This window comes from Pelodiscus sinensis, chromosome 1, assembly GCF_052426305.1.
Source record: "Pelodiscus sinensis isolate ZL-2025 chromosome 1, ASM5242630v1, whole genome shotgun sequence".
Lineage (NCBI taxonomy): Eukaryota > Metazoa > Chordata > Testudines > Trionychidae > Pelodiscus > Pelodiscus sinensis.
The window spans coordinates 155903836-155929654 of record NC_143052.1 but is presented as its reverse complement, the minus strand read 5'-3'; the positions used below and the strand labels follow the sequence as shown (position 1 = coordinate 155929654).

At 44.0% G+C, this 25819-nt stretch overlaps 1 protein-coding gene across 1 annotated transcript in view; it reads right to left on the bottom strand.

Moving 5' to 3' along the window:
* The window catches only part of ADGRG7 (adhesion G protein-coupled receptor G7), a 49139-nt gene extending 23637 nt beyond the window's left edge, over window positions 1-25502 (bottom strand). The window contains exons 1-8 of the mRNA XM_006130737.5: window positions 25347-25502; window positions 10879-10980; window positions 9880-10008; window positions 8380-8489; window positions 5608-5754; window positions 4993-5099; window positions 1269-1387; window positions 1059-1169 (exon numbers count right to left, since the gene is read on the bottom strand). Coding sequence (XP_006130799.4) covers window positions 1059-1169; window positions 1269-1387; window positions 4993-5099; window positions 5608-5754; window positions 8380-8489; window positions 9880-10008; window positions 10879-10980; window positions 25347-25458 — 937 coding nt within the window. The 5' untranslated portion in view covers window positions 25459-25502. The remainder of the gene's footprint in view (window positions 1-1058; window positions 1170-1268; window positions 1388-4992; window positions 5100-5607; window positions 5755-8379; window positions 8490-9879; window positions 10009-10878; window positions 10981-25346) is intronic.
* Between the last annotated feature and the right edge of the window lie 317 nt (window positions 25503-25819).

Genomic DNA, 25819 nt, shown 5'->3' with positions numbered 1-25819 from the left:
TAATAAATATGGACAGAATTAAGGTTACATGGGAAATTGTCTATCTGGCATTTCCTAACTTTCTACTGCTTGACTTTGAAACAAAACACAACTCTTATGTGCAGCTCTGACAATCCAATTATAATGCATCATTTGAAATTTAACTGTCCTGTACTGCAGCACAGACTTTTACACCAGTGAAACTACCAAACTAAAACAGCTTTCTACTGCTACAGGGTTGGACCTTCCTGGTCCTGCACGGTTGATATGGTTCATGTCACCTTTGTTTTGGCAAGTTGTCAACATTTCCTTGAGGAACATAAGAGAAGTGTCAATTTTCAAATATTTGTACCTCAGTGGCCAATACCAGATGCCCCAGAGGGAGGGATCACAACAGGTGATCCTCACGTGATCCCTCCCCTGTCACCCACCTCCAGAGAAACAGAGGCCAGGGACACCATTCCTACCCATCTTGACTAACAGCCTTTGATGGACCATGAATCTATCTAGCTCTTTTTTGAACCCTATTAAAGTCCTACCCTTCACCACATCATCTGGCAAGGAGTTTCACAGGTTGACTGTGCGCTGAGTGAAGAAAAACTCCCTTCTGTTTGTTTTAAACCTGCTGCCTATTAAATTCATTTGGTGACCCCTAGTTCTTATAGTGTGGGAATATGTAAATTACTTTTCCTTGTATATTTCAAAGGTTCAGATGCCGCAGGGAGCGCGCTCCCTGTGGGGCTACCGCTTTTGAACTGTAGCAAGAGCCCAGTAAGACTCTTGCAACAGTTCAAAGGTGGAGGCACCCCAATGGACTAATTGCATAGTTGATGGAAATCCCATCAGCTATTCGATTAGTTAATTAATCTAAATTTAACATCCCTCGCCATGTTACAGGTAAGTCAGCAGTGATTCACAAATAAGGTCACAGTTAGTTTTGTCGTGTACATTTCTTGTTCTATGCTATGTGCCCTAATATATGTACATAAAAAAAAAACATTCTTTTGTAGATTTTAGTTAAGGGAGTGTGAGAACACTTTTGTGTAGAATTTGTCCAGCACAAGTTTTTGCATACTTACTGTTGTTGTTTGTAATGTTGATCAGTATTTGAACTTCAGTATTGGCATCATTTTTAAAGTCAGAGACACTGTTACCTACTTTAATATTTTCAGACTGTAAATTTTTTGATCCTGTGCAGGCAAAAGACATCAAAGAATTTATTCTAATTGTTAGAATTTGTAAACATTTGTTCATTGTCCTTGTAATTCCCACAAAGCAAATAAGCTTACCTTTCTTTACAGAGAGAAAAGCTGTAGTTGATCCTACCTCCAATGAAAGGTTTTGAACTGCAATATTGGGCTGAACAGAAGAGCCACCCAAAGAGAATTCTTCCAGTGTCTGTGTGAGGCTGCATTGAAATAAGGCATGGTGTATTGTCTTTACCACAATAAAGTGTATCAGAATGTGGAGCCAATGTTTATGCGCCCACAGTGACTTCAATTTTGTTCCACAGAGTGTAGGACAGGGTGGAAATTGGTCACAAATTTAATTCTAATGGGCCAAATACCATTATTGTTGAAGTCAAAGGGAGATTTGCCTTTGACCTCAATGGAACAAGGATTTGACCTTTTATGCATCAAGAGGGAGAAATCTAGAATATTTCTATAATTTAATAGTTGGATAGATACCTGGGAGAAGTGTGTTAATGTATTCAAGAACCTTCTCTTTTAAGGAGACAACATGCTAGTAACTCTGCTTTTCCACTCTCTGGACATGCTACTAGTAATAATAATGCTTTACAATTCTCTGGTCCCTTTCATAGGTTGGTTTAGGTTGGATTAGGTTGGATTTTAGGAAAAACAATTTCACTAGGAGGGTGGTGAAGCAGTGGAATGGGTTACCTAGGGAAGTGGTGGAATATCCATCCCTAGAGGTTTTTAAGTCTTGGCTTGACAAAGCCCTGGCCGGGTTGATTTAGTTGGAATTGGTCCTGCCTTGGGCAGGGGGCTGGACTTGATGACCTCCTGAGGTCTCTTCCAGCTCTATGATTCTATGATACAAGAATCTCAAAGTGTTTATTCATTAAACTCCACATCACCCTAGGAGGTTGGGTAAGAACCCTTTTGGCCATGGTACTGATTAATTGATTGGCCCAAGATGATAGAGCAAGTCGGTGGCAAAGCTAGGAACTAAATGCAGGAGACTTCATTTGACATCCCCAACTCTAGACCTCAGATTAGGAAAACTGGGCCAGCTTCATCATTTGATCCATCATCACATACCATAAGCCCTGGGATATCTCCTAAATCAATGAAGTTACCTTGGAGATTAATTTGTCTCATTCTCTTTGGGTATGTCTACACTACAAAGTTAATTCGAACTACCAGCCGTTAGTTGGAATTAACTTTAATAGGGGCTACACATACAAACCGCTAGTTCGAATTTAAATCAAACTAGCGGAGCGCTTAATTCGAACTAGGTAAACCTCATTCTATGAGGAGTAACGCCTAGTTCGAATTAAGTAGTTCGAATTAAGGGCATTGTAGCCACTTAATTCGAACTAGTTAGAGTCTAGCCCTTCCCAGCTTGCCCCTATGGGCCAAACCAGGGAAACTCTTCTGCCCCCCTCTCGGCCCGGAGCCCTTAAAGGGGCACAGTCTGGCTATAGTGCTTGTGCCAGTTGCAAGCCTGCCAGCACCCAGCCAGCAGACCCTGCACCTGACACGGCATGAGCCAGCCACCCACTGCCACCCAGCCCTCAGCCTCTTCCCAGAACCTGGCTGGCGGCTCACAGGAGCCTGCCCGGGGCCGCAAGAGGCGGGCGCCCACCTGGTCTAGTGCAGCGATTGTGGACCTCATCGAGGTTTGGGGGGAGGCCTCCAACATCCACAATCTCTGCACTAGGCACAGGAAAGCGGCCGTCTAGGGCAGGACAGCTGCCAGCCTCACCACCAAAGGCCACATGCAAACCCAGGAGCAGGTTTACATGAAAATCAAGTTGGTCCAGAGAGACCCCCGACCCTCAGCCCTGAGCTTAGAACATAAGAACAGCCGTACTGGGTCAGACCAATGGTCCATCTAGCACAGTAGCCTTTCTGCCGACAGCGGCCAACACCAGGTACCCCGGAGGGGATGGACCGAAGACAATGATCAAGCGATTTGTCTCCTGCCATCTGTCTCCCGCCTCTGACAAACAGAGGCCAGGGACACCATTCCTACCCTCTGGCTAATAGACTTTTATGGACCTAACCTCCATAAATTTATCTAGCTTCTCTTTAAACTCTCTAAGGGTATGTCTACACTACCCCGCTAGTTCGAACTAGCGGGGTAATGTAGGCATACCTCACTTGCAAATGAAGCCCGGGATTTGAATTTCCCGGGCTTCATTTGCATAAACTGGGCGCCGCCATTTTTAAATCCCTGCTCGTTCGAACCCCGTGCCGCGCGGCTACACGTGGCACGAACTAGGTAGTTCGGACTAGGCTTCCTAGTCCAAACTACCGTTACTCCTCGTGGAATGAGGAGTACAGCTAGTTCGGATTAGGAAGCCTAATCCGAACTAGCTACTCCGTGCTGCGTGTAGCCGCGCGGCACGGGGTTCGAACTGCCGGCATTTAAAAATGGCGCCGGCCGGCTTCATGCAACTGAAGCCCGGGAAATTCAAATCCCGGGCTTCATTTGCAAGTGCGGTATGCCTACATTACCCTCCTAGTTCGAATTAGGAGGGTAGTGTAGACATACCCTTATAGTTCTAGCCTTCACAGCCTCCTCTGGCAAGGAATTCCACAGGTTGACTATGCGCTGTGTGAAGAAGAACTTTCGCTTATTAGTTTTAAACCTGCTACCCATTCATTTCATTTTGTGTCCTCTAGTCCTTATATTATGGGAACTAATGAAGAACTTTTCTTTATGCACCCTCTCCACACCACTCATGCTTTTATAGACCTCTATCCTATCCCCCCTCAGTCTCCTCTTTTCTAAGATGAAAAGTCCCAGTCTCTTTAGCCTCTCTTCATATGGGACCTGTTCCAAACCCCTAATCATTTTAGTTGCCCTTTTCTGAACCCTTTCCAAGGCCAAAATATCTTTTTTGAGGTGAGGAGACCACATCTGTACACAGTACTGAAGTTATGGCATACCATAGTTTTATACTTCCCCTCCTCCTTCTTCCCCTGGCTTCCCCCTTCCCGCTCCCTCCTTCCAGGTTTACCCCTTCCCTCTTCCACCCTCTCTCTACCCCTCTCCCACCTCCTTTTCCCAGTCTCCCCAGATGTTAATCCGCCCCCCCCCCCCAGTTTTGTTAAATAAAGAGAGTTTCTAGTTTTGAACACACGTGTCCTTTATTTTTTACATCAGGAATGGGGCTAGGGAGGGTTAAGTGGAAGGAGGAGAGGGAGGAATGGGGCACGAGCCCCCGATGGGGAGGACTGGGGTGGCTCCTTGGGCTCCTCGGGGTGGAAGCTCTCCTGCAGGGCCTCCTGGATCCTGACAGCCCCCCGATTGACTCCCCCGGATGGCAGCCTGTGGCAAGTGCAGCTGGGCTGATGGCTGAGTGCTGTGATGTGCCGAGTGAGGGCACTCAGGGCACTCCAAGCCAGGACTGCTTTGCTGTCCCTCATTGAGTTAGACAAGCAAGCGGGGAACCCCTGAGAACTGTCTGTCCGGGGTGGGGGTCGGGTCCCTTTAAGCACAGCCCTCGGCTAGCCTGAGACAGCAGCTCCACGCTCTAAGTCCTAACCTGATGCCCTGCTGGCACTGCTTCCGGCCAGCCTTAACTTCGGTTCAGGGTCCGCTCAATGTGGACATGCTATTTCGAATTATCAAAACGCTAATTCGAATTAGTTTTTAGGTCTAGATGCACTAATTCGAATTAGCTTATTTCGAATTAACTAATTTGAATTAAGTTAGTTCGAATTAGTGCTGTAGTGTAGACGTACCCTTTCATTTTTAAGTTTCAATGTATGGACAGGGTTTAGATTTGCCAACTTGAGTAGAAATGAAAATTGTAATTACCTTGCTGTAATATCCGTAAAATTATTGTTTGTAAAGTTGAATTCACTCTCTCTGGCATCCAAAAGTTGGCTAACTGTTACCACTGCAGCCACTGCAGCATCAGTTGCCTGACAAATAGAAAAGCAGGAACTAATTAGTAAGAGGGGTACACAAACTCACTTTTTTCAATATGCTTCATTGTGACAGAATCTTTTGTTAACACTGGCCTTATATAAAAGGAAATAGAATAAGTAACCCTTATCCAGGGACACTTGAGACCTGAATTCAGATCCACTAAGTTAAAACTAAACAGACTGATTTTCTGAAGCAAAATACAGGACTATGTAGCACTTTAAAGACTAACAAGATGTTTTATTTGATGATGAGCTTTCGTGGGCCAGACCCACTTCCTCAGATCAAGTGAGGAAGTGAGTCTGGCCCACGAAAGCTCATCATCTAATAAACCATCTTGTTAGTCTTTAAAGTGCTACATAGTCCTGTATTTTGCTTCAGCTACACCAGACTAACACGGCTACATTTCTATTACTAGACTGATTTTCTGTGAGTCTAAGGAAAGTGCCCCAAAATCTGACTGTCTTCTTAAGCCACGTAACAAAATGCTTTTTTGAATCTCACCCCAGACTGATTTTTCAGAATCTGCTCCACAATATCAGCAGCTGTAGAGATCTTCTCGGTAGTCAGCGTCTCTGGCATGGAAGTAAGGATCTGGGTATCACTGGCAATGGCAGAAATGTTCACCTTTGAGGTATCTGTGTTGCGTAACTATTAGAAAAATGATACATCACACAAAGAAAACATGAGGGAAAAGAATGGCCATTTTAATACTCATTTTCTAATGAAATAAAGGAATAGCAGGTCCACAGCCAAATTATTTGCTGCTGTAAACTGACACAGGTCCTATTAACTCAATAGATCGATGCCAGCTTATATCAGGCTGCAGGAAATTTGGCCCACTGTTCACAGCCACTTCTTCCTCACATAGAAATGCAATAAGACTTTGTCCAAAGGTCCGTCTACACTGTGGCACTATTTTGGGATACTTCTGGTATCCCGAAATAGCTATTCTTCATCTGTGAAGAAAGCCCATTATTTCAAAATATAATGAGCTCACTATTCCAATTTCCTTGTAAACCTCATTCATTCCACAAGGAGAAAGGGAAGTTTCAGAATAGCAGTTTATTTCAAAATTTGGTGCTGGGTAGACAGCACCAAATACAAAATAAGCTATTTCGAAATTGACTTGAAATAAGCTACTCATACCATAAATGACTGAGGGTATGTTTACACTGCAATAAAAAAAAAAGCTGGGCCAGATCAACTTAGTTGGTCTCCTGGAGACTTGATCTATGAAGCTATAAAATTATAGGCTAAATGTTTGGGCTTGGGTTGGATCCCAGGCTCTGAGAATCTGTGTGTCTTTTATCACTGTAGATGTACTTTGATCTTCTGAATCTATGGACTTCTGTAATCCCTCCCACTCACAACGTGTGCTACATAAACAGAATTAGAATTGAAATGACTTTAGGAAGCCACCAGAAGAGCAAAGGAATCACCACAGTAGAGTAGCCTGGCCCTTCTCTAAATAGTTCTCCTATGAAAACCTTTAAATGATAATACTTGAGTGAATCTCTGAGCTACAGAGGTGGGTTTTCAGATGGCAGAGTGGTTGTGTGCACTGATAACTACGGGAGATGGATTATATGCATATTACATACAAACCCTAGGTTAAAAGAACATTAACAACATTGGGGATTCACAAATTTTTTTAGGGGGGGTCTATAGGTCCCATGGCTAAAACCTAGAGCCCAAGCCCCAGCACCTCCTGCAAGATTTAAGCTGGAAGCGACGGAGCTGAAGTCCTGAAACTGGGGGCAGCAGGCTGAATTCTGGAGCCCCAAGCCCCAGTGTTCCCTACAGGGCAAAAGCCCTGAGCTCAGGGGCAGAGTTGGGGAGACTTGGAGGTATTACCCCTCCCCCAAAACTACGCTGCAAGAACAAAGCAGTTCCCAAAGCAGCTCTACACAGCTGCTTCCACCTGCTTTTTGCCACATCTCCGGGCCAGGTCAGATGTGAAAGTCATTCATGTTTCTGTATCCCAATTGGAATGAAATAATTTTCACAATCAGATTTCCTGTTTAAATAGTCATGTTTGTAAGATCAATAATTATTTTACATTAATATTTTCTAATATACTGGTATACTTACAATCATTTCCATGAATGTTCCTATCAGTAAATTTTGCAAATATTCACAGAAAATAAACATAAGCGCATGAACAGTCAAAGTAAAACATTAAATTTTAACTGACCAAAAATTCATGGCATTTAAAAAAAAAACCGTAAAAAAATTTGATCCTGAGTGAAATTTTCAAAGGTGCTTATTAGAGTTATTCCTGTTGCCTTTCAGTGGAATTCAGGTACTTAAAATCCTTACATATGTTTGAAAATCTCACCTATGAACATACTTAACTATAAATGATAATAAGCATCGAATTGTCATATCTGAGTCAACATTTCTGTTGATCCAAATCATAACAATAATCATACTAACTATTTTACAATTTGTCCAGTAATCTCACTAATACTTTTAAAAAGCAAGGGATAGAAAGGGTGAAGGTTAGGGGAAGAAGGTGGTGTACATTTTGATTTGGAAGTACCAAACTTCATCCAAGTAAATTATAAGGTTAAAAACAACTAGAAGAACAAAAACCTAATGGGAGACAGGACAACTGACTTTCTTTACATGTTGGAATGAGTTCTAGAACCTTGCAACTTCACAGAGGTTGTTGGCTCATGGGTTTTAAAATAATTAGCACAAACCTATAATCTGGAATGCCCATTTCAGAGAGACAATGTGTAAACTTACTTTTCCTCTCTTCTCTCTTATTTTAGAATGGAGTTTTCAAAAATGTTCATCATTGGTCTCTGCTCCCACTAAAGTCAAATGGGAAGACATGGGCCAAAAGTGAGTGCTTTTGAAAATCCCACCTATGTTTATTTTCTGTATGTGTGGCTGTATTCTAATATTGAATCATATCAGAGGGACTGAAATGGGTTGAAAACATCCTAATATTTTATATCAGTTTTATTGATGAAGATAAATCTGTTTATCCTATTTTCTAATGAACCTATCTTTATAAATTAATGAATTATACAATTTTCTGATATTAAAGTTTATGGCTTAAAAAAAAAAGGATGTCCCTAGGATTGGGCTAGGGAAGAGCAAAGCTGCCAGAATGGACTGATGATTTTAGCCCACTGTTTCTTGTTTCAACCAACTCTACATATGGAATCCATATGCCAAACTCAGACCATGAAGGTTATTATAGCCACAGCTTCACTGTAGTTGTAGTAACCTATTACATGGCATATTAAAAGACAGGGTTACCTCGTCCATTAGCGTTGTCAGGTTCCTACTACAATTCATAATTTTCACATCAGCTAGCGTAGGTTTTCCACTTATTTTGGAGCATTTCCTGCTTGCTTTTGGAGTAGCAGCTTTAATTTTAAAAAAGAAAAAAGAAATCCATTCAGTCATATCATGTTAGCACTCTTTGCAAGTCCTCATCAACCCTTAGGATTTTAAAAATCGTCTTTCTTCTTTCTAGTAACTCTTGCTTATATAAACAAGAAATGCTTATTCAAACAAGAAATGCTACTGATGTCATTGGTTTATTCATGTAAATAAGGGAAGGATTAGTCTCATAAGTAAGGGTTGGCGAATCATACCCCTTAAGCAGACAATTTTTTCCCCACAACGAGTTTGAAAATTTGTCACAAGTTACCGGCAGAAATATAGAGGACTAAGTAACAATATAAATGTCACTGAACAAAAACAAATCGTATTCAGTGTTTCTCAACCTTTTTTTGCTAATGGCCCCCTTCTGAGCCTCGTTTACCTCTGTGGACCCCCCCTCATAGCCACTGTTAGTTGGAAAAAAAGGTACATAATTTACCTAATGTTCCATTTTTTCCATGTGGCCCCCTAGAGGTAGGGCGTGGCCCCTGGGGAGCCTTATGGCCCACGGTTGAGAACCACTGCAAGATCATCAGACATTGTAAGTAGTTTAAACTCACTGTGTTACATACTATTCAACTGTCCCTATTAAAAACCACTTTCCTACTTCTGTTTTTACTTATAAAATACCCACAATCAAATCAGAATAAATGAATGGTATTTTAATAACTTTTTCTTGAAATCTTTTTCTGTGTCATATGGTGCAATTAAATAAATCTCTGTGCAGTATTTTCTGGCTTATTTACCAACAAAACGGTTCAGTAGCTTATGTGATATGAGTTAGTGATATCAGTCCAGTTGGAAGTGACCAGGTATCCCACTCACAAAGCTCCCACTCACAAAGCTCAGGACTAGCATTTTTGCTGGCCACCTTGGAGGCCAGGGACACAAAGAGTAAATTATATTTATTTACATTGATACATGGAGAGCAAATTACCCCTTCACCTTCATAGGGAACAGCATCAACACATAGTGGGAGAGGTCCAGGTTGGATATTAGGAAAAACTATTTCACTAGGAGGGTGGTGAAGCACTGGAATGGGTTACCTCAGGAAATAGTGGAGTCTCCATCCCTAGAGGTGTTTAAGTCTCAGCTTGACAAGGCCCTGGCTGGGTTGATTTAATTGGGATTGGTCCTGCCTAGAGCAGGGGGCTGTACTTGATGACCTTCTAAGGTCTCTTCCAGCTCTATGGTTCTATGATTCTATGATAGTGGCAGTGCAATGTGGGAAGGACTGTATCGGATCAGAGTTTAAATAGAGGACTTCCATCTCCTGCTTTAATAAGCTGACATCTTTCACCAGCCTGAATTTCACTTTTGGGTGGCCAGAAGGGTAAGATGGGTAGAGGAGGAGAGAAAGGAAACACTTACCATTTCCAGCATCTTCACATTTTTCTTCAGAATACCCATATGAGTCTACTACAATTCTTTTAAAAGTAAAAATTTCTGAAGAGTTTTGAGAAGAGTTGAATAAGTAAGTACTATTGCCACAGAAATTCACTGTGTAGGGAAAAATACATTCAGGTTAAATACTATTATCATATAGAGCAATTTTCAAGACCATGAAATATAAAACCAGACAGAAGGTGATAGTAACTTTACAAATGTGACTTAAAGTAGTGGCTTTCCATTTGTGGTCTGTGAACTCCTGAGGGACCGCAGACCATCTAAGATTTTCAGAGGGGTCCCTTCAAAACATTGTAGTGGTCTGCAAATGAATAAATGTTCAAAACCACTGCCTTAATAGGACAAATACAGAGTCAGAGTAGGTGAGGTAATATCTTTTTTTGACACCAAGACATGAGACAATAAGATGTCTACAAATGTATGAGCAGCAAGGGCTGGTGAATCTGATGATATTTAGACCTGAATATAGCTCAAAAGCTCCCAAATCTTTAACCTGAACATTCCTTCAATGCTGAGGTTCATTCCCTGGGTGCAAGTGACAGGGAAGAGAGATGTAAGGTAGAGATTGGCCTCCTTAATCCCACAAGTCAGAGATAGGCCCCCATGTCGGCCGGTTAATTTTGCCATGGAACTGACTCTCTCCTGTAGGAAGCAATATCAGCCCCCTCCCCCCCACAATCTGATACAGAGTTTTAGACAATTGTGTTGGTCAGCGGTTCAAACAGAAGATTTCAAAGAAACAGAGACAGCCTAAGTTGTCTGGGAACAGGCCAGAGTCAGATGACACTAAATGCTTTCCTCTGCTACTTCCCTTTTAAAAACCCAGCAGAAATGGCTGGAATAGAATAGTCCCCACTAGTATGTGACATGATAACATTATGACCTAATGATCCAATCCTGTGACAGGCTGAGCACCCCCAGCTCCTCTAACTGCTCCATAAAAACAACATTGTTCATACTAGCCTGTTTCACAGCGTGGCCCTGTCCATTCCCCTGGGCAAAGGCACAATCCATTTTCATAGGCTCCACTGTTTTCACAGGGTGAAGGGGATGGAGGTGAGGGTTCTGTTTAAAAAAGGAAAATGTTGACAAAGGAAAGCTGCCACAATACTTATAATCTATGAGTCCCATTGCAACAGATATAACCTGGATGAGCCATCTCTATCCCCAGCCTGCATATAAGCATCCTACCTCTGCTTCTGGGCTCCCTTAAAGACTTAGGCAACAGGAGGCACTGAGATTCTATGGCTTGGGTGTTTAGGGTACATCTACATGCAGCTGGGAGGTGAGAGCCTCCGCGGGGGTAGACAGATTTGTGCTAGCTCCACTTGAGCTGAGATGCTAAAATAGCAGCGTGGCAATTGCAGCACCGGCAGAGGCTTAAGCTAGCCAACCAGGCCCAGCCCCAGGGAGCCAGGTGGGCTTGGACTCGATGTGTCACTCAAGCAACCATCTAGGTTGCGACCTCCACACTTATTTTTACCAAAATAGCTTGAGCTGAGCTAGTGCAAGTCTGCTTATCTGGACTGGAAATCACCCCTCCCAGCTGCAGTGTATATATGCCTTCTTAGACCTCCCCCCCCATCCTTCAAGGAGCTCTGCATGAGAGAACATCCATATTCTATGTGAATCCAGGAGATATCCATGAGATTCCACATGGAGCTCCATGCAAGATGAGAGCCATTGATTCTACAGTGATAAGGAGCCCTAGAAATACTACAAACAAGGAGACAATCACACAGACCAGACTCACTGAGAAGAGCTCTAGGTTGAGCTGGGGCCACAGTGTGTAATTTATTAAATGCACCTATGACTGCAAAACCAACAATATTGAAGTTGCAGGCAGCCAAAACACAGCAACACAGTCATGCTGATTTTTGCGTTGTGGGTGTAGGCAGCAGTTTCACAACTTGTCCTTATTCCCTGCATTCAAACCAGACATTTTAACCAGAACAGGTTATTTTATTAGAAAAAAAGTAGCCATATTTTAATCCTTGATATGTTGTATTGCCTTCTAGTATTAGCACTATTAGGCTGTGTCTAGACTACATGCCTCTGTCATCAGAGGCATGTAGATTAGACAGATAGGCAAAGGCAAATGAAGCCACGATTTAAATGATCACAGCTTCATTTAAATTTACATGGCTGCCGCGCTGAGCCGACAAACAGCTGATCAGCTGTTTGTCTGCTCAGCGCGCTAGTCTGGACACTCCCCTGCCGACATCAAAGCCCTTTGTCGGCAGCCCAATTATTCCTCGTGGGATGAGGTTTACCGGGGCTTCCGACAAAGGGCTTTGATGTCGGCAGGGGAGCGTCCAGACTAGCGCGCTGAGCGGACAAACAGCTGATCAGCTGTTTGTCGGCTCAGCGCGGCAGCCATGTAAATGTAAATGAAGCCGCGATCATTTAAATTGCGGCTTCATTTGCCTTTGCCAAAACAACAAATCTACATGGCTCCGTCGATGGAGCCATGTAGTTTAGACATACCCTTATATAATACCTTTATATACAAAAGGCTACTGTGAATCTGTACATGAAACCTCTAGGACCTGCAATGCAGACTCTCATAAAATACATTTTTGAAAAGCATGTAAATCTAAGAATATAAAAAACTCTTCCACATAGAGGTTACATTGTAAGCTCAAAATAAAACTTCATTCCAATCTATAAAGCAAGTTGGAGGTTAGTGAAAATGAGTACTTTCCCAAAGGTACAAAAATACCACTTGTAAAACTATAGCAAGAAGGACTAGCAAGTGTCCGTGTGTATTGCTAAGCTTTTGGGTGCATGGATACAGGAGTTCTATTTCTGGCCCTGCCATTGACCTGCTCAGTGATGCTGGACAATTCGTATACCTCCCTAGGTCTTGGCTTCCCCATCTGTAAAATAAGGATAATGATATTGACCTCCTTTAGCACTTTAAGTGCTATAAATGAAAATGTTATGTAAGAATTAGGTATTTATTATTAATTATTAATGATATTATTATTATGTCTTTTAAAAAATACAGGATCAAATTCTGCTTTAATCTGAAATACTTCCAATTAAGGCAATGGAGATACTCTTAATTTACACCACTGTAACTGAAAGCGGTCTTTGGCTGAAAGATTTGGATAAGTCAGCTTGTATCAAGTATTAGGTTAGTTCCACTTTCTAATGGTTAAACCCACTGAGCCAAACTCTGTTCTGCATTTCATTACTCTGACTAGGGGATAACTAGTTAAAGCCCCTAACTTCAGTTGGCATCACTAGATTTACAGTGGTGTCACTGACAGCTGACCTGAACTTGCTGATTCCTTTTAACCTGCAACTTGAAGGGGAATCCAAAGTTGCAGCTTGGGGAGTTCCGTGACCAAAGTTATGTTACAGTAACTAACAGGGCTGCGCCTGTTCTTTTTCTTAACACTTCTGGGATAATGTAATCAGGCCTTTCAGAGTATACACAAGGGAATTACAGTTGGTTTGTTTTTTAGACAGACACCTGGTCGTACCTACTACAATAGAGCTGTACAACTTTCTGTGAATACCTTTTATTTCCATATTCAATTTTGTGGCTGTAAATTCTGATGCCTAGTCTTTGGCAGAAGAGATCTATTTATTCAGGCATTTGAGTACAATCCCTGTAGTTATCTTTGAGTCATGAGAGAATGAGGAAGGAAAAAGTCCAATTTTTCCCCACAAAAACAATTCTAGACAGTGCCACAAGAAAAATGGAGAGCACAACAGCTGACCTTCAAGGTACATTTACACATGTGTCCAATGTTTGATGTATGCTTATGTAACAAATAAAGTGATATTTTTTTAAATTGCTTTGCCATGTTTATTACTGAGCATGAACAGAGCCCTCAGTGGAATAGGCTTTGCTTAACTATAAACATGGTAAAGCAATTGAAAAATCGCTTTGTTTGTTACCTGAGCATGCATGTGTGAAGGTACCTTGAGTGGAAGTCGAATCAAACAGAGCGCCTTACCAGTAAGTTAGAGGAGTAACTCCTTCAGGACTTAGTAAGAAGTAAGATGTTACAGTCTTAAGATTTAATTTCAGCTGGGAGGAGATGTGCTTCCCAGCTTGTGGAGATGTACCTGGTGCACTAGCTCTGGTGAAGGTAGTACCTCAAAATAGCAGCATGTCTGCAGAAGCACTGTTTAGGCTAGCCCACCCCAAGTACAACTCTGCCCAACCTCCTGGGTTCCTGCAAAGACAGCTATCCAGAGCTGGTACCTACACTGCTGGGGACACACTGCATTTCTAGGTGCTGGCTCAAGCCAAGCTACTACAGGTGTGTCGACACCTGGTGGGAATCTCACTTCCTAATTCAAATGTAGACATACCCTTGACACATCTACATTTCAATAACAGACCTGCAGCATGGCCATGGCTGGCCTGGGTCACCTGACTTGGGCTGGTGGGGTTCTACTTCAGGGGTAAAAATTGCAGCGTAGACATTCAGGCTTGGACTTGAGCCGGGGGCGGGGGACTCTGAACCACATCCAGGCCCAAAGCCAAAAATCTACACTATTTTAGCTACCCACTGTGAGTTTCACAAGCCTGAGTCAGTTGATCTGAGCTGTGAAGCTTGGTGGCATATTTTTTTTATTACAGTGTCAACAAAGAGGCTAGCCATTTGACACATGGACACATACACATACTCAATAGATAACTGAATGCCCCCTTTCAGAGTATGTTCAGTGAATTGCATCACTTCTGATCATGCTAGCATTTTTAGCTAAACCTAATAAAACCAGGCCCATTTATAACATGAACCAATATTCTCAAAGAGCCTGGCATGACGGGCAGAGAGCATACTGCTACTCTCACGATCATGCTGAGACAGTGTGCAGAGAAGGTAAATGTAAATTATTCATTGAACTCATACCACAAAAAAAAGAGAAAGATTTCAGGAATGGAAGAAAAAATCAGATAATAGAAATTTCAGGACACTCCATAATATTTGTGGCATTCTGTGAAGTACTGGACTCTAAGATTTCTTTAAAATTAAATTTCTCCTTTCTTTATCAAGATAAAGCTGTCCCACTGTAAACTAATAAGAAAACTGTTTTATGTTATATAATACTAGCTGCAACAAAATTGGAGATTTACCTCCACTTATCACCCATTTGCCTAAGTGGACCATCATGGTCACAGCCTAATTATAACTAATATCGCTGAACATGGGCAAGTCTTTTATTTAAAAAAAATAAACTAACATGCAGAACTTGTTAGCACATTGTTAATATCACACTGGCTAAACATTGCCAAATCAGAAAATTCAAAAATTAAAGAATTCCATCAACAATGCAAACCTAAAGCGACAAGGAGTCCTGTAGCACCTTATAGACAGATATATAGGAGCATAAGCTTTCGTGGGCAAAGACTCATTTCGTCAGATGCATGTCAAACCTAGGCAAATGCAAACCTAGGCAGCATGTATACACACTATTTTCTAGTTCTTATTTTCTTGTTACAGCAAATCAGTAGCTTAATACATTACTATTTTCAATAATACTATTTGTCATTGAAAGTACGATATAAAATATAAGGGATGTGAAAAGCAGTTTGAGTTAATTCTGGTTTTGGAATATTGACATGTATTGCTTGATTTTGTTTTTGTTGTGATCTTATCTGTACTAGGGTAAGGGGTTGTTATTTAACACTATTATTTTGGCTTTATCCAGGGCTTGTATACACAAATACTTTGCAGCAAGCAGGATATGAATCCACCTTGCACTAACCTGCCTCAGAGTAACTGTCTGTGCAGACGCTCCTGCCATTCATTAACATATAACAAACTGTTAATGTGCATCAGCAGGGACCGTGTGGACAGTCAGCTTGCGGAGAATAAAATGTCTGTGTAGACAAGCCCTCAGATGTCTTACACTCAGATGCCCATGGCGAATATGGAACACTATCTTTTTTCTTTTTTTTTTTTGTAGTATAACTCAATGCATTCATGTAGTGCATCACTAGCCATTGTGTTAACCATTAAATCCAGCTTGCCTCTCTCATGGGAAAACCTGAAGAAGGGAAAGAAAACTTGTCCAGGAACGGAATAATTTCATTAACACAGAGGAGCTTTGCTCCTCTCCCCCACATGGTATGCAATGAGCAATGGGATTAGCCTTCAGAATCTATAAATTTTAGGGCACCTACTGGAGGCCAGGGATCTCTGCCTTTCCATTCATTCTCCCATTACTCTCCAGGCTTCCAAGCAGCAAAGCTCCAGTAGACAAAAAACCCCAACAGGTTCTTCTCAGAAGTCAATGCAGCCTCAGGGTGTATTGAAGTTCTGAACAAATTCCCCTCAGTGTTGGTGAAGGATCCCTGATCATCCCAGCCCCACTCAGCTGTTCCTAGTTTCTCCCGAGCTATAGAACCCAACCCTGCTAAGGGGTGTCTAGGAGGTACAGTGCTGAGGTGGGAGAGGGTAGGTTCCATAGATTCATAGAAAGGACAGCCCATTTGTCTTCAGGAACAGAGGGTAGATCCACACACAGATTTAGGGTGCATAATCCAGGCCTAGCTGAGGACATGGTAGTCATCAATTGTAAAAAGGAATGAAAAAAAATAAGGCTGATACTCCAGCTTGAAAGCATACCATTTTAAAACAAGAAAATCACAATAAAAGCCTGTGATGACAAAAAGTCAGCTTCTGCACCAACATGGCTACCTAGGTGACTCTGAATGGGAGCTAAGAACAGAAGCTAGCACAGCGTGGCTGCCTGCCTTTAGAATTTCCAAGCCTATTTCATTCTGCAACAAAATCTTAATCCCACAAATTCTGCCAACTCAAAGATGGGGACTATAGCTGTACTTGCTGCTGTCTAGTCTCTCCCATGCCTCGCTGCTCGTACTCTTTTCATGTGACTAGAATGTATTGTCTTCACATTTGCCATTTCACATGGATTCCTCTTTTTAAAACTCTTTTTTTTTTTTGAGGGAAGAGGACTTGTACCCTCTGCAGGCAGTTATGAGCTCAATACTCCAGTAGGGTACGTCTACACTAGCTTGTTAGTTCAAGCTAGGTAGGGTAATGAGGGCAAGCGGAGTTGCAAATGAAGCCCGGGATTTAAATATCCTGGGCTTCATTTGCATGTTCCCGGGCGCCACCATTTTTAAATCCCCCTTAGTCCAAACTCCGTGCTCACGGCTACACGCAGCATGGAGTAGGTAGTTCGAATTAAGGATCCTAATTCGAACTACCGTTACTCCTCATTCCACGAGGATAGTTCTTTTGATTTGCCTTTTGAACCTTTTTCCTTACTGATGATGCCTGGCACCTTAATTTTACTTTTTTAAATGAAAACTGAAATTCTCATATTATTCCATGAGCTGCATTCTCAGAAAATCAACTTCCAGGACAGCTGGCAATGCTGAAACTCCAGTATTATAAACCAGACAAGTTTATAACAGTGACTATAGGTAGCATGCCTAAGTCCAATATCAAATAAGAACTAAAGTCTCATCTATGTTTGAGATTAGTCTTGCTCCATTTCAGCCCAGCTACACTGGTGCAAAACTTAAGTGTAGGAAGAGAAAAAAAGTTATGGTTTGCATTGGTCACTTCAGTTTCAAGCATGTATTAGGCGTGTCCATGCAAATTGCAGATTTGCTTAACTACACTTGGGTTTTGAGTCTATACCAGTTGTTGGTCACAGATAGCTGAATTCCAAATAGGACAAAGTCAAAAGCACACAAAAGGGTTCTTTATCCTCATGAATAAAGGTCATATATGGTAAAATAATTATGTTGTACTTTCAGCTTCCCATGTGACATTCAAGAAATACAGAATAGTTAAATTCACAGAGGCTGATAATACCTGACAAAGGTTAATCACCACATATTTCCACTCCCCATTGATACTCTAGTGGGTAATTCTCATGGGAATTTCCTTACTGGACACTTTCACGGGTTTCCCACATTTGCATCCTTTTCTATTAAGACTCCAAGCAATGTGTGTAGCCGAGTAAGTCTGTAACTGGAAAAACTTAAAAGAACAAAAAATAGTCTTACAGCACCTTAGAGACTAACAAAACATGTAGATGGGATCATCTTCATCTGAAGAAGTGGGTTGTGCCCACGAAAGCTCATGATACCATTTACGTGTTTTGTTAGTCTCTCAGGTGCTGCAAGACTATTTGTTGATTTTAAGTTTTTCTATTTGTATCAACTTTGGAATAGATGTTCACACATTATTTTTAGCATAATGTCAATTCATGAGGGTATGTCTACACTAGCTCGTTAGTTCGAGCTAGGTAGGCAAATGATGGCAACCAGAGTTGCAAATGAAGCCTGGGATTTAAATATCCCAGGCTTCATTTGCATGTTCCCGGGCGCCACCATTTTTAAATCCTCCTTAGTCCGAACTAACTGCCCGCGGTTAGACGCGGCAGTTAAACGTTAATTCGAACTAACTCCTTAGTTTGAATTAACTGTTACTCCTCGTTCCATGAGGAGTAATGGTAGTTCGAATTAGAGATCCTAATTTGAACTACCTACTCCGTGCCATGTGTAGCCGTGGGCACGAAGTTCGGACTAAGGGACATTTAAAAATGGCGGCGCCCGGGAAGATGCAAATGAAGCTTCGGGATATTTAAATCCCGGGCTTCATTTGCAACTTCGAATGCCTACATTAGCCTCCCTAGTTCGAACTAGGGGGCTAGTGTAGACATACCCTGAGATATTACCTTAACACATTTAAAAGCTCCTTCACCAGACAAGAATACTCCACCAAAGAAGTAGATCCAGGGGTGATGGATTCTTCCTAAAAGAGTGGAGACAGGGGCATAAGGCCCGCCCCATCTGTGGCTCTGCCCCTTTCCCTTTCTTTCCCCAAAAGTCTCTGCCCCTTGGTCAAATCAGAAACAAGAGCCAAGCTCCTCCACCTGCCCAGGGTGGGGGAATCCAACAGCAGCCTTCAGCCTATGTCCCTGCTTCCTAAACCCCATCCAGGGCAAGTGGTGGGCCTGTGTCTCCTCATAGCTTCTCACACTGATCTTACCCTGGCCTGGCTCTGGCTTCTGGCCTGACCTGGGGGAGGGGATAGGACAAAAAGCCACAGCTGGGCCAGGATTAGTCTCCCCATAGCTGCCAAGGGCCGCAACTTAAGTGTGGTTGCATTTACATGCAAATATAGTGAAAATATATCAAACAGGTTCTTTCACACCAATGGGCATGAATACAAAGCACTTCCCACAATGCCCCAGTGCTCCCAACTCCTCCTCCCTGGGGGCTAGAAACACTGACACCCTGTACCTGTCTGTTCCAGCTAGCTCATATCTTTCAATGTTCACCCCTCCTGGGAGATGCCTCGCCATTGTGGAGCTTCTTTCCAGTGGAGGCCATGTTCAAATGATCCCATCCCCAGGTCGTGTGTTGAGCCCCGTGTAAACCCAAACCGCGGTGTGGGCCACAAACAAATGGCTTGCGGGCCACATGTGGCCCATAGGCCCAATGTTGAGTAGCCATGATATAGGGCATTCTTAAAACTGAAATTCCCACCCAGAAAAGTGAAAAACAGGGTGCCAGAGCCAGACAAGTACCCAGATATCAGTTACTTCAAGATAGGCCCTACAAAGAAAACAACAGGACACCACTTGTCATCACCTACAGCCCCCAAATTAAACCCTTCCAATGAATTATCAACATCTACAACCTATCTGGGAAAATGACCCCTCCAGGTAAGTCTACATTACAGCACTAATTCGAACTAATTTAATACGAATTAGTTAATTCGAACTAAGCTAATTCGAATTAGTGCATCTAGACCTAAAAACTAATTCGAATTAGCGTTTTGCTAATTCAAAATAGCATGTCCACATTGAGTGGACCCTGAACCGAACTTGTCTCAGGCTAGCCGAGGGCTGTGCTTAAAGGGACCCGACCCCTACCCCGGACAGACAATTCTCAGGGTTCCCCGCTTGCTTGTCTAACTCGATGAGGGACAGCAAAACACTCCTGTCTTGGAGTGCCCTGAGTGCCCACCCTCGGCACATCACAGCACTCGGCCATCAGCCTGGCTGCACTTGCCGCAGGCTGCCATCCGGGGGGCTTAATAGGGCGCCTGTCAGGATCCAGGAGGCCCTGCAGGAGAGCTTCCACCCTGAGGAGCCAGCAGAGCCACCCCAGAGACCCATCGGGGGCTTGTATCCCATTCCTCCCTCACCTCCTTCCATTTACCCCTCCCTAGCCCCCCTTCCTGATGTAAAAAATAAAGGACACGTGTGTTCAAAAATAGAAAATCTCTTTATTTAACAAAACTGGGGGGGGATTAATCTCTGGGGAGACTGGGAAAAGGAGAGGGGAAGAGAGAGGGTGGGAGAGGGGAGGGGGAAACCTGGGAGGAGGGAGCTGGAAGGGGGAAGCCAGGGGAAGAAGGAGGGGGGGAAGTATAAAACTATGGTACGCCAACATCTTTAGTACTGTAGACAGATGTGATCTCCTCACCCCAGAAAAGATATTTTGGCCTTGAAAAGGTTTCCGAAAGGGCAACTAAAATTATCAGGGGTTTGGAACAGGTCCCATATGAGGAGAGGTTAAAGTGACTGGGACTTTTCAGTTTGGAAAAGAGGAGACTGAGTGGGGATATGATAGAGGTCTATAAAAGCATGAGTGGTGTGGAGAGGGTGCATAAAGAAAACTTCTTCATTAGTTCCCATAATAGAAGGACTAAATGAAATGAATGGGTAGCAGGCTTCAAACTAATAAAAGAAAGTTCTTCTTCACAAAGCAAATAGTCAACCTGTGGAACTCCTTGCCACAGAAGGCAGTGAAGGCTAGAACTATAAGGGTATCTCTACACTACAACGTTAATTCGAACTAACTTAGTTCGAATTAGTTAATTCGAACTAAACTAATTCGAACTAACGGATCCAGACTAAAAATCTAGTTCGAATTAGCGTTTTGCTAATTCGAACTAGCATGTCCACATTAAGTGGACCCTGAACCGGGCTTAAGGATGGCCAGAAGCAGTGCCAGCAGGGCATCAGAGGAGGACTTAGAGCGTGGAGATGCTGTCTCAGGCTAGCCGAGGGCTGTGCTTAAAGGGTCCCGACCCCCACCCCGGACAGACAGTTCTCAGGGGTGCCCCGTTTGGAGTGCCCGGACTACCCACACTGGACACATCACACCACTCGGCCATCAGCCCGGCTGCACTTGCCGCAGGCTGCCATCTGGGGAGAGGGGGCAATTGGGGGGCTGCAGGAGAGCTTCCACCCCCAGAAGCCCACACAGCCAGCCCAGTCCTCCCCATCGGGAGCTCGTGCCCCATTCCTCCCTCACCTCCTTCCACTTACCCTTCCCTAGCCCCTCTTCTTGATGTACAAAATAAAGATAACGTGTCTTCCAAAATGGAATCTGTCTTTATTGAACAAAACTGGGGGAGACTGGGAAAAGGAGGTGGGAGAGGGGAAGAGAGAGGCTGGGAGAGGGGAGGGCAACTAAAATGATCAGGGGTTGGGAACAGGTCCCATATGAAGAGAGGCTAAAGAGACTGGGACTTTTCAGCTTAGAAAAGAGGAGACGGAGGGGGGACAGGATAGAGGTCTCTAAAAGCATGAGTGGGGTGGGGAGGGTGCATACAGAAAAGTTCTTCATTAGTTCCCATAAAGAAGGACTAGAGGACACCAAAGGAAAGGACTGGGTAGCAGGCTTCAAACTAGTAACAGAAAGTTGTTCTTCACAAAGCAAAGAGTCAACCTGTTGAACTCCTTGCTGCAGGAGGCTGTGAAGGCTAGAACTAGAACAGAGTTTAAAGGGAAATGAGATTAAGTCATGGAGGCTGGGTCCATGGAGTGGTATTAGCCAGGGGGTAGGAGTGGTGTCCCTGCCCAAGGTTTGTGGAAGGCTGGAGAGGGATGGCATGAGACAAATGTCTTGGTCACTGTCTTCAGTCCATCCCCTCCAGGGTCCCTAGGGTTGGCCTCTGTCGGCAAACAGGCTACTGGGCTAGATGGACCTTTGGTCTGACCCAGGACGGCCATTGTAAGCTCAGGGCTCAGGGTCGGGGGTCTCACTGGACCCCCTTGATTTTCATGCACACCTGCTCCTGGGTGGCCAGGCTGGCAGCTCTCCTGCCCTAGCCGGCCACTTTCCTGTGCCTAGTGCGGAGATCGTGGACGAGGTCCACGATGTCTGCACTAGCCCAGGAAGGTGCCCGCCTCTTGCGGTCCCGGGCAAGCTCCCGGGAGCCGCCAGCCTGGTCCCGGGAAGAGATGGTGGGCTGGGGGACATCGGGTGGGTGGCTCTGTGCCGTGCCAGGTGCAGGGTCTGCTGGCTGGGTGCTGGCAGGCTTGCACCTGGCATGGGCACCGTAGCCAGCCCGTGCCCCTTTAAAGAGTCCGGGGCCGGGAGGGGGGCAATAGAGTTTCGCTGGTGTTGGCCAGAGTGGCCACCAGGGAAACCTGGGGAGGGCTAACCTCCCACTAGTTCGAATTAAGGGGCAACACACCCCTTAATTCGAACTAGTAAGTTCGAACTGGGCTTAATCCTCGTAAAATGAGGTTTACCTAGTTCGAACTAAGCGCTCCGCTAGTTCGATTTAAATTCGAACTAGAGGAGCGCTAGTGTAGCGCCTATGAATGTTAGTTTGAACTAACATTGTAGTGTAGACATACCCTTACAGAGTTTAAAAAGAAGTTAGATAAAGTCATGGATGTTGGGTCTATGGAGTGCTATTAGCCAGAGGGTAGGAACGGTGTCCCTGGCCTCTGTTTGTGGAAGGCTGGAGATGGATGGCATGAGACAAATGGCTTGGTCATTGTTTTCGGTCCATCCCCTCCGGGGCAGCTGGTGTTGGCCACAGTCGGCAGACAGGCTACTGGGCTAGATGGACCTTTGGTCTGACCCAGTACGGCCATTCTTATGTTCTTATGTTGTAAGCTCAGGGCTCAGGGTCGGGGGTCTCACTGGACCAACTTGATTTTCATGCAAACCTGCTCCTGGGTTCGCATGTGGCCTTTGGTGGCCAGGCTGGCAGCTATCCTGCCCTAGATGTCTGCTTTCCTGTGCCAAGTGCGGAGGTCGTGGACGATGGAGGCCTCCCCCCAAACCTGGATGAAGTCCACGATCTCCGCACTAGACCAGGCGGGTGCCCGCCTCTCGCGGACCCAGGCAGGCTCCGGAGGGTTGGGTGGCAGCGGGTGGCTGGCTTGTGCCGTGCCAGGTGCAGGGTCTGCTGGCTGGGTGCTGGCAGGCTTGCACCTGGCACGGGCACCGTAGCCAGACCGTGCCCCTTTAAGGGCTCCAGGGCCAGGAGGGGGGCAGAAGAGTTACCCTGGTTGTGGCCAGAGTGGCCACCAGGGCAAGCTGGGAAGGGCTAGCCTCCCACTAGTTCGAATTAAGTGGCTACACAGCCCTTTATTCAAACTACTTAATTCGAACTAGGCGTTAGTCCTCGCAGAATGAGGTTTACCTAGTTCGAATTAAGCACGCCGCCAGTTCCAATTAAGTTCAAACTAGCGATGTGCATGTGTAGCCCCTATTAAAGTTAATTCAAACTAACGGCTGTTAGTTCAAATCAACTTTGTAGTGTAGACATACCCTCCCTCTCACAGGCCTTGGGGGACAGGCCAATCCTCACTTACAGACAACGCTGTAACCTCACGCAGCACACTTCTATCATACTGATCCAGGAGCCAACCCCTGCAATCAACCCCGGGGCCAACCCTGTCCTTACATCTATACAGGCAATATTATCACAGGACCTAACCACGTAAACCACCACATCAGAAGCTCATACAACTGCACATCCACTAATGTGATCTATGCCATCAAGTGCCAGCAATGCCTCTTGGCCATGTATATTGGCCAAACTGAACCGTCTCTACAAGAAAAAATTAATGGACATAAATCAGACATCTGAAAAAGGGAACACACAAAAACTATTCGGGAACATTTTAACTTGCCTCAGCACTCATTAATGGATCTCAAAGTCACCGTATTATTTCAAAACAATTTTAAAAGCCAGCTTGACAGGGAAGCTTAATTTCATTTAAAAGTTTGATTCCTACAACAGAAATCTAAACAAAAACGTTGGCTGGATGGCCCGCTACATTCCACATCCTAATGACAAAAAAAAAAAAAAAGGTACTTAGAGTGGGTACTAAGTATTCTTATCAGCTTCATTTAGCATGGACATGTTGACAATTTCTTTCCCCTTTTTCCTCCTCTTCTCCCCTCCACATCCCCTCTCTGTGTTATTTATTTGAAAACTGGACCCCTTAAACTCCATTCATCTGAAGAAGCGGATTGTGCCCACAAAAGTTTATGGTACCATCTACATTTTTTGTTAGTCTCTAAGGGTATGTCTAGACTACATGGCTCTGGGTAGATTAGTTTACTAGACATACCCAAATGAAGCGGCGATTTAAATAATCGCCGCTTCATTTAAATTAAAATGGCTGCCGCGCTGAGCCGATCAGCTGTTTGTCGGCTCAGCGCACTAGTCTGGACGCTCCACGGTCGACATCAAAGGCATTTGTCGACCGCTCCGGTAAACCTCATCCCACGAGGCATAACGGGGCGGTTGACAAATGCCTTTGATGTCGACTGCGGAGCGTCCAGACTAGTGCGCTGAGCCAACAAACAGCTGATCGGCTCAGTGCGGCAGCCATTTTACTTTAAATGAAGCGGTGATTGTTTAAATCGCCGCTTCATTTGTATATGTCTAGTAAACTAATCTACATGGCTCTGGCGACAGAGCCATGTAGTCTAGACACACCCTAAGGTGCTGCAAGACTATTCCTTGTTTTTTTAAGTTTTTCCAGTTACAGACTAACACGGCTACCCCTCTGAAAATCCTGACACCTGCTCATGGACTCCTAGCAGGCCTCGCACCTCCCAATTGAGAACTGCTACAATCAATAGTAGGACCATATTTCCCAAAGGAAAAATGAGACATAGCCCAGAGCTGGTATGAGCTCTCCCCACCTCAGCATGGGGCTGGTTCAAGCCACTTGACCCTCTCCATGAGGCTGGGTTGCTGAAACCCTGTCTACTCATCTCCCTCCTCATCATGAATCTTGGCACTTCATGAGGGACTGGCATCACTGCTCATTCTCCTCCCACACACACACACACAAACACTCATTCCTCTACACTGCACCCCACTTTTTGACAAAAGTTGGCATTTGATCAGATGGCAAAAGCAAACAGGACAAAAGCCCACTGTTGCCAAAAAAGTCAGAATGATCAGGACATGGCTAAAAAAGGGGACTGTCTCAGCCAAAATAGAAAATATAACCATCGTAGCGATTAAAGTATTGCCTCTCCAAACTTGCATCCTTAAAATCCTGCTAAGACCAACACAGCTACAATAACACTGCAAACGATGGTGAGAAGAGACATTCCTGCTCAAGAAGCTAATGGCACTAAGAACTCAGTCAGTATTCATTACATCATTTTGTGAACTGGATAAAACAGATATTTGTATTACCTGATTTAAACCTGAGAACAAGTTGCCAAATGCATAGTATCCAAAGCACTACGGTCACTGTCCCAAAAATAATCACAATCAACGCTCTGCTGTCCCAGTGAAAGGAAGGCATTTTGTGTATGCCCTAAGCATGCTCAACTATAATATATTTTTAATTCACTTCCTTGTGATGGATAAACTATTAACTACTTTTCTCATCGTCAAGGCTAGAAATGTAACCCTTTCTGTTCCATTTAAGGAAATATTGACAGGCAAAACCAGAGGCAAAATGGATGAAGGATTATCATTTATTAGACCAACTTCTGTTGGTGAGAGAGACATGCTTTCAAGCTTCCACAGAATTCTCCTTCTGGTCTGGGAAAAGAAGAAGAGCTCTGTGTAAGCTCAAAAACTTGTCTCTCTCACCAATAGAAGTTGGTCCAATAAAATATATTACCTCAGCCATCGCTCTCAGACCCCCTTTCTCTCCAAGT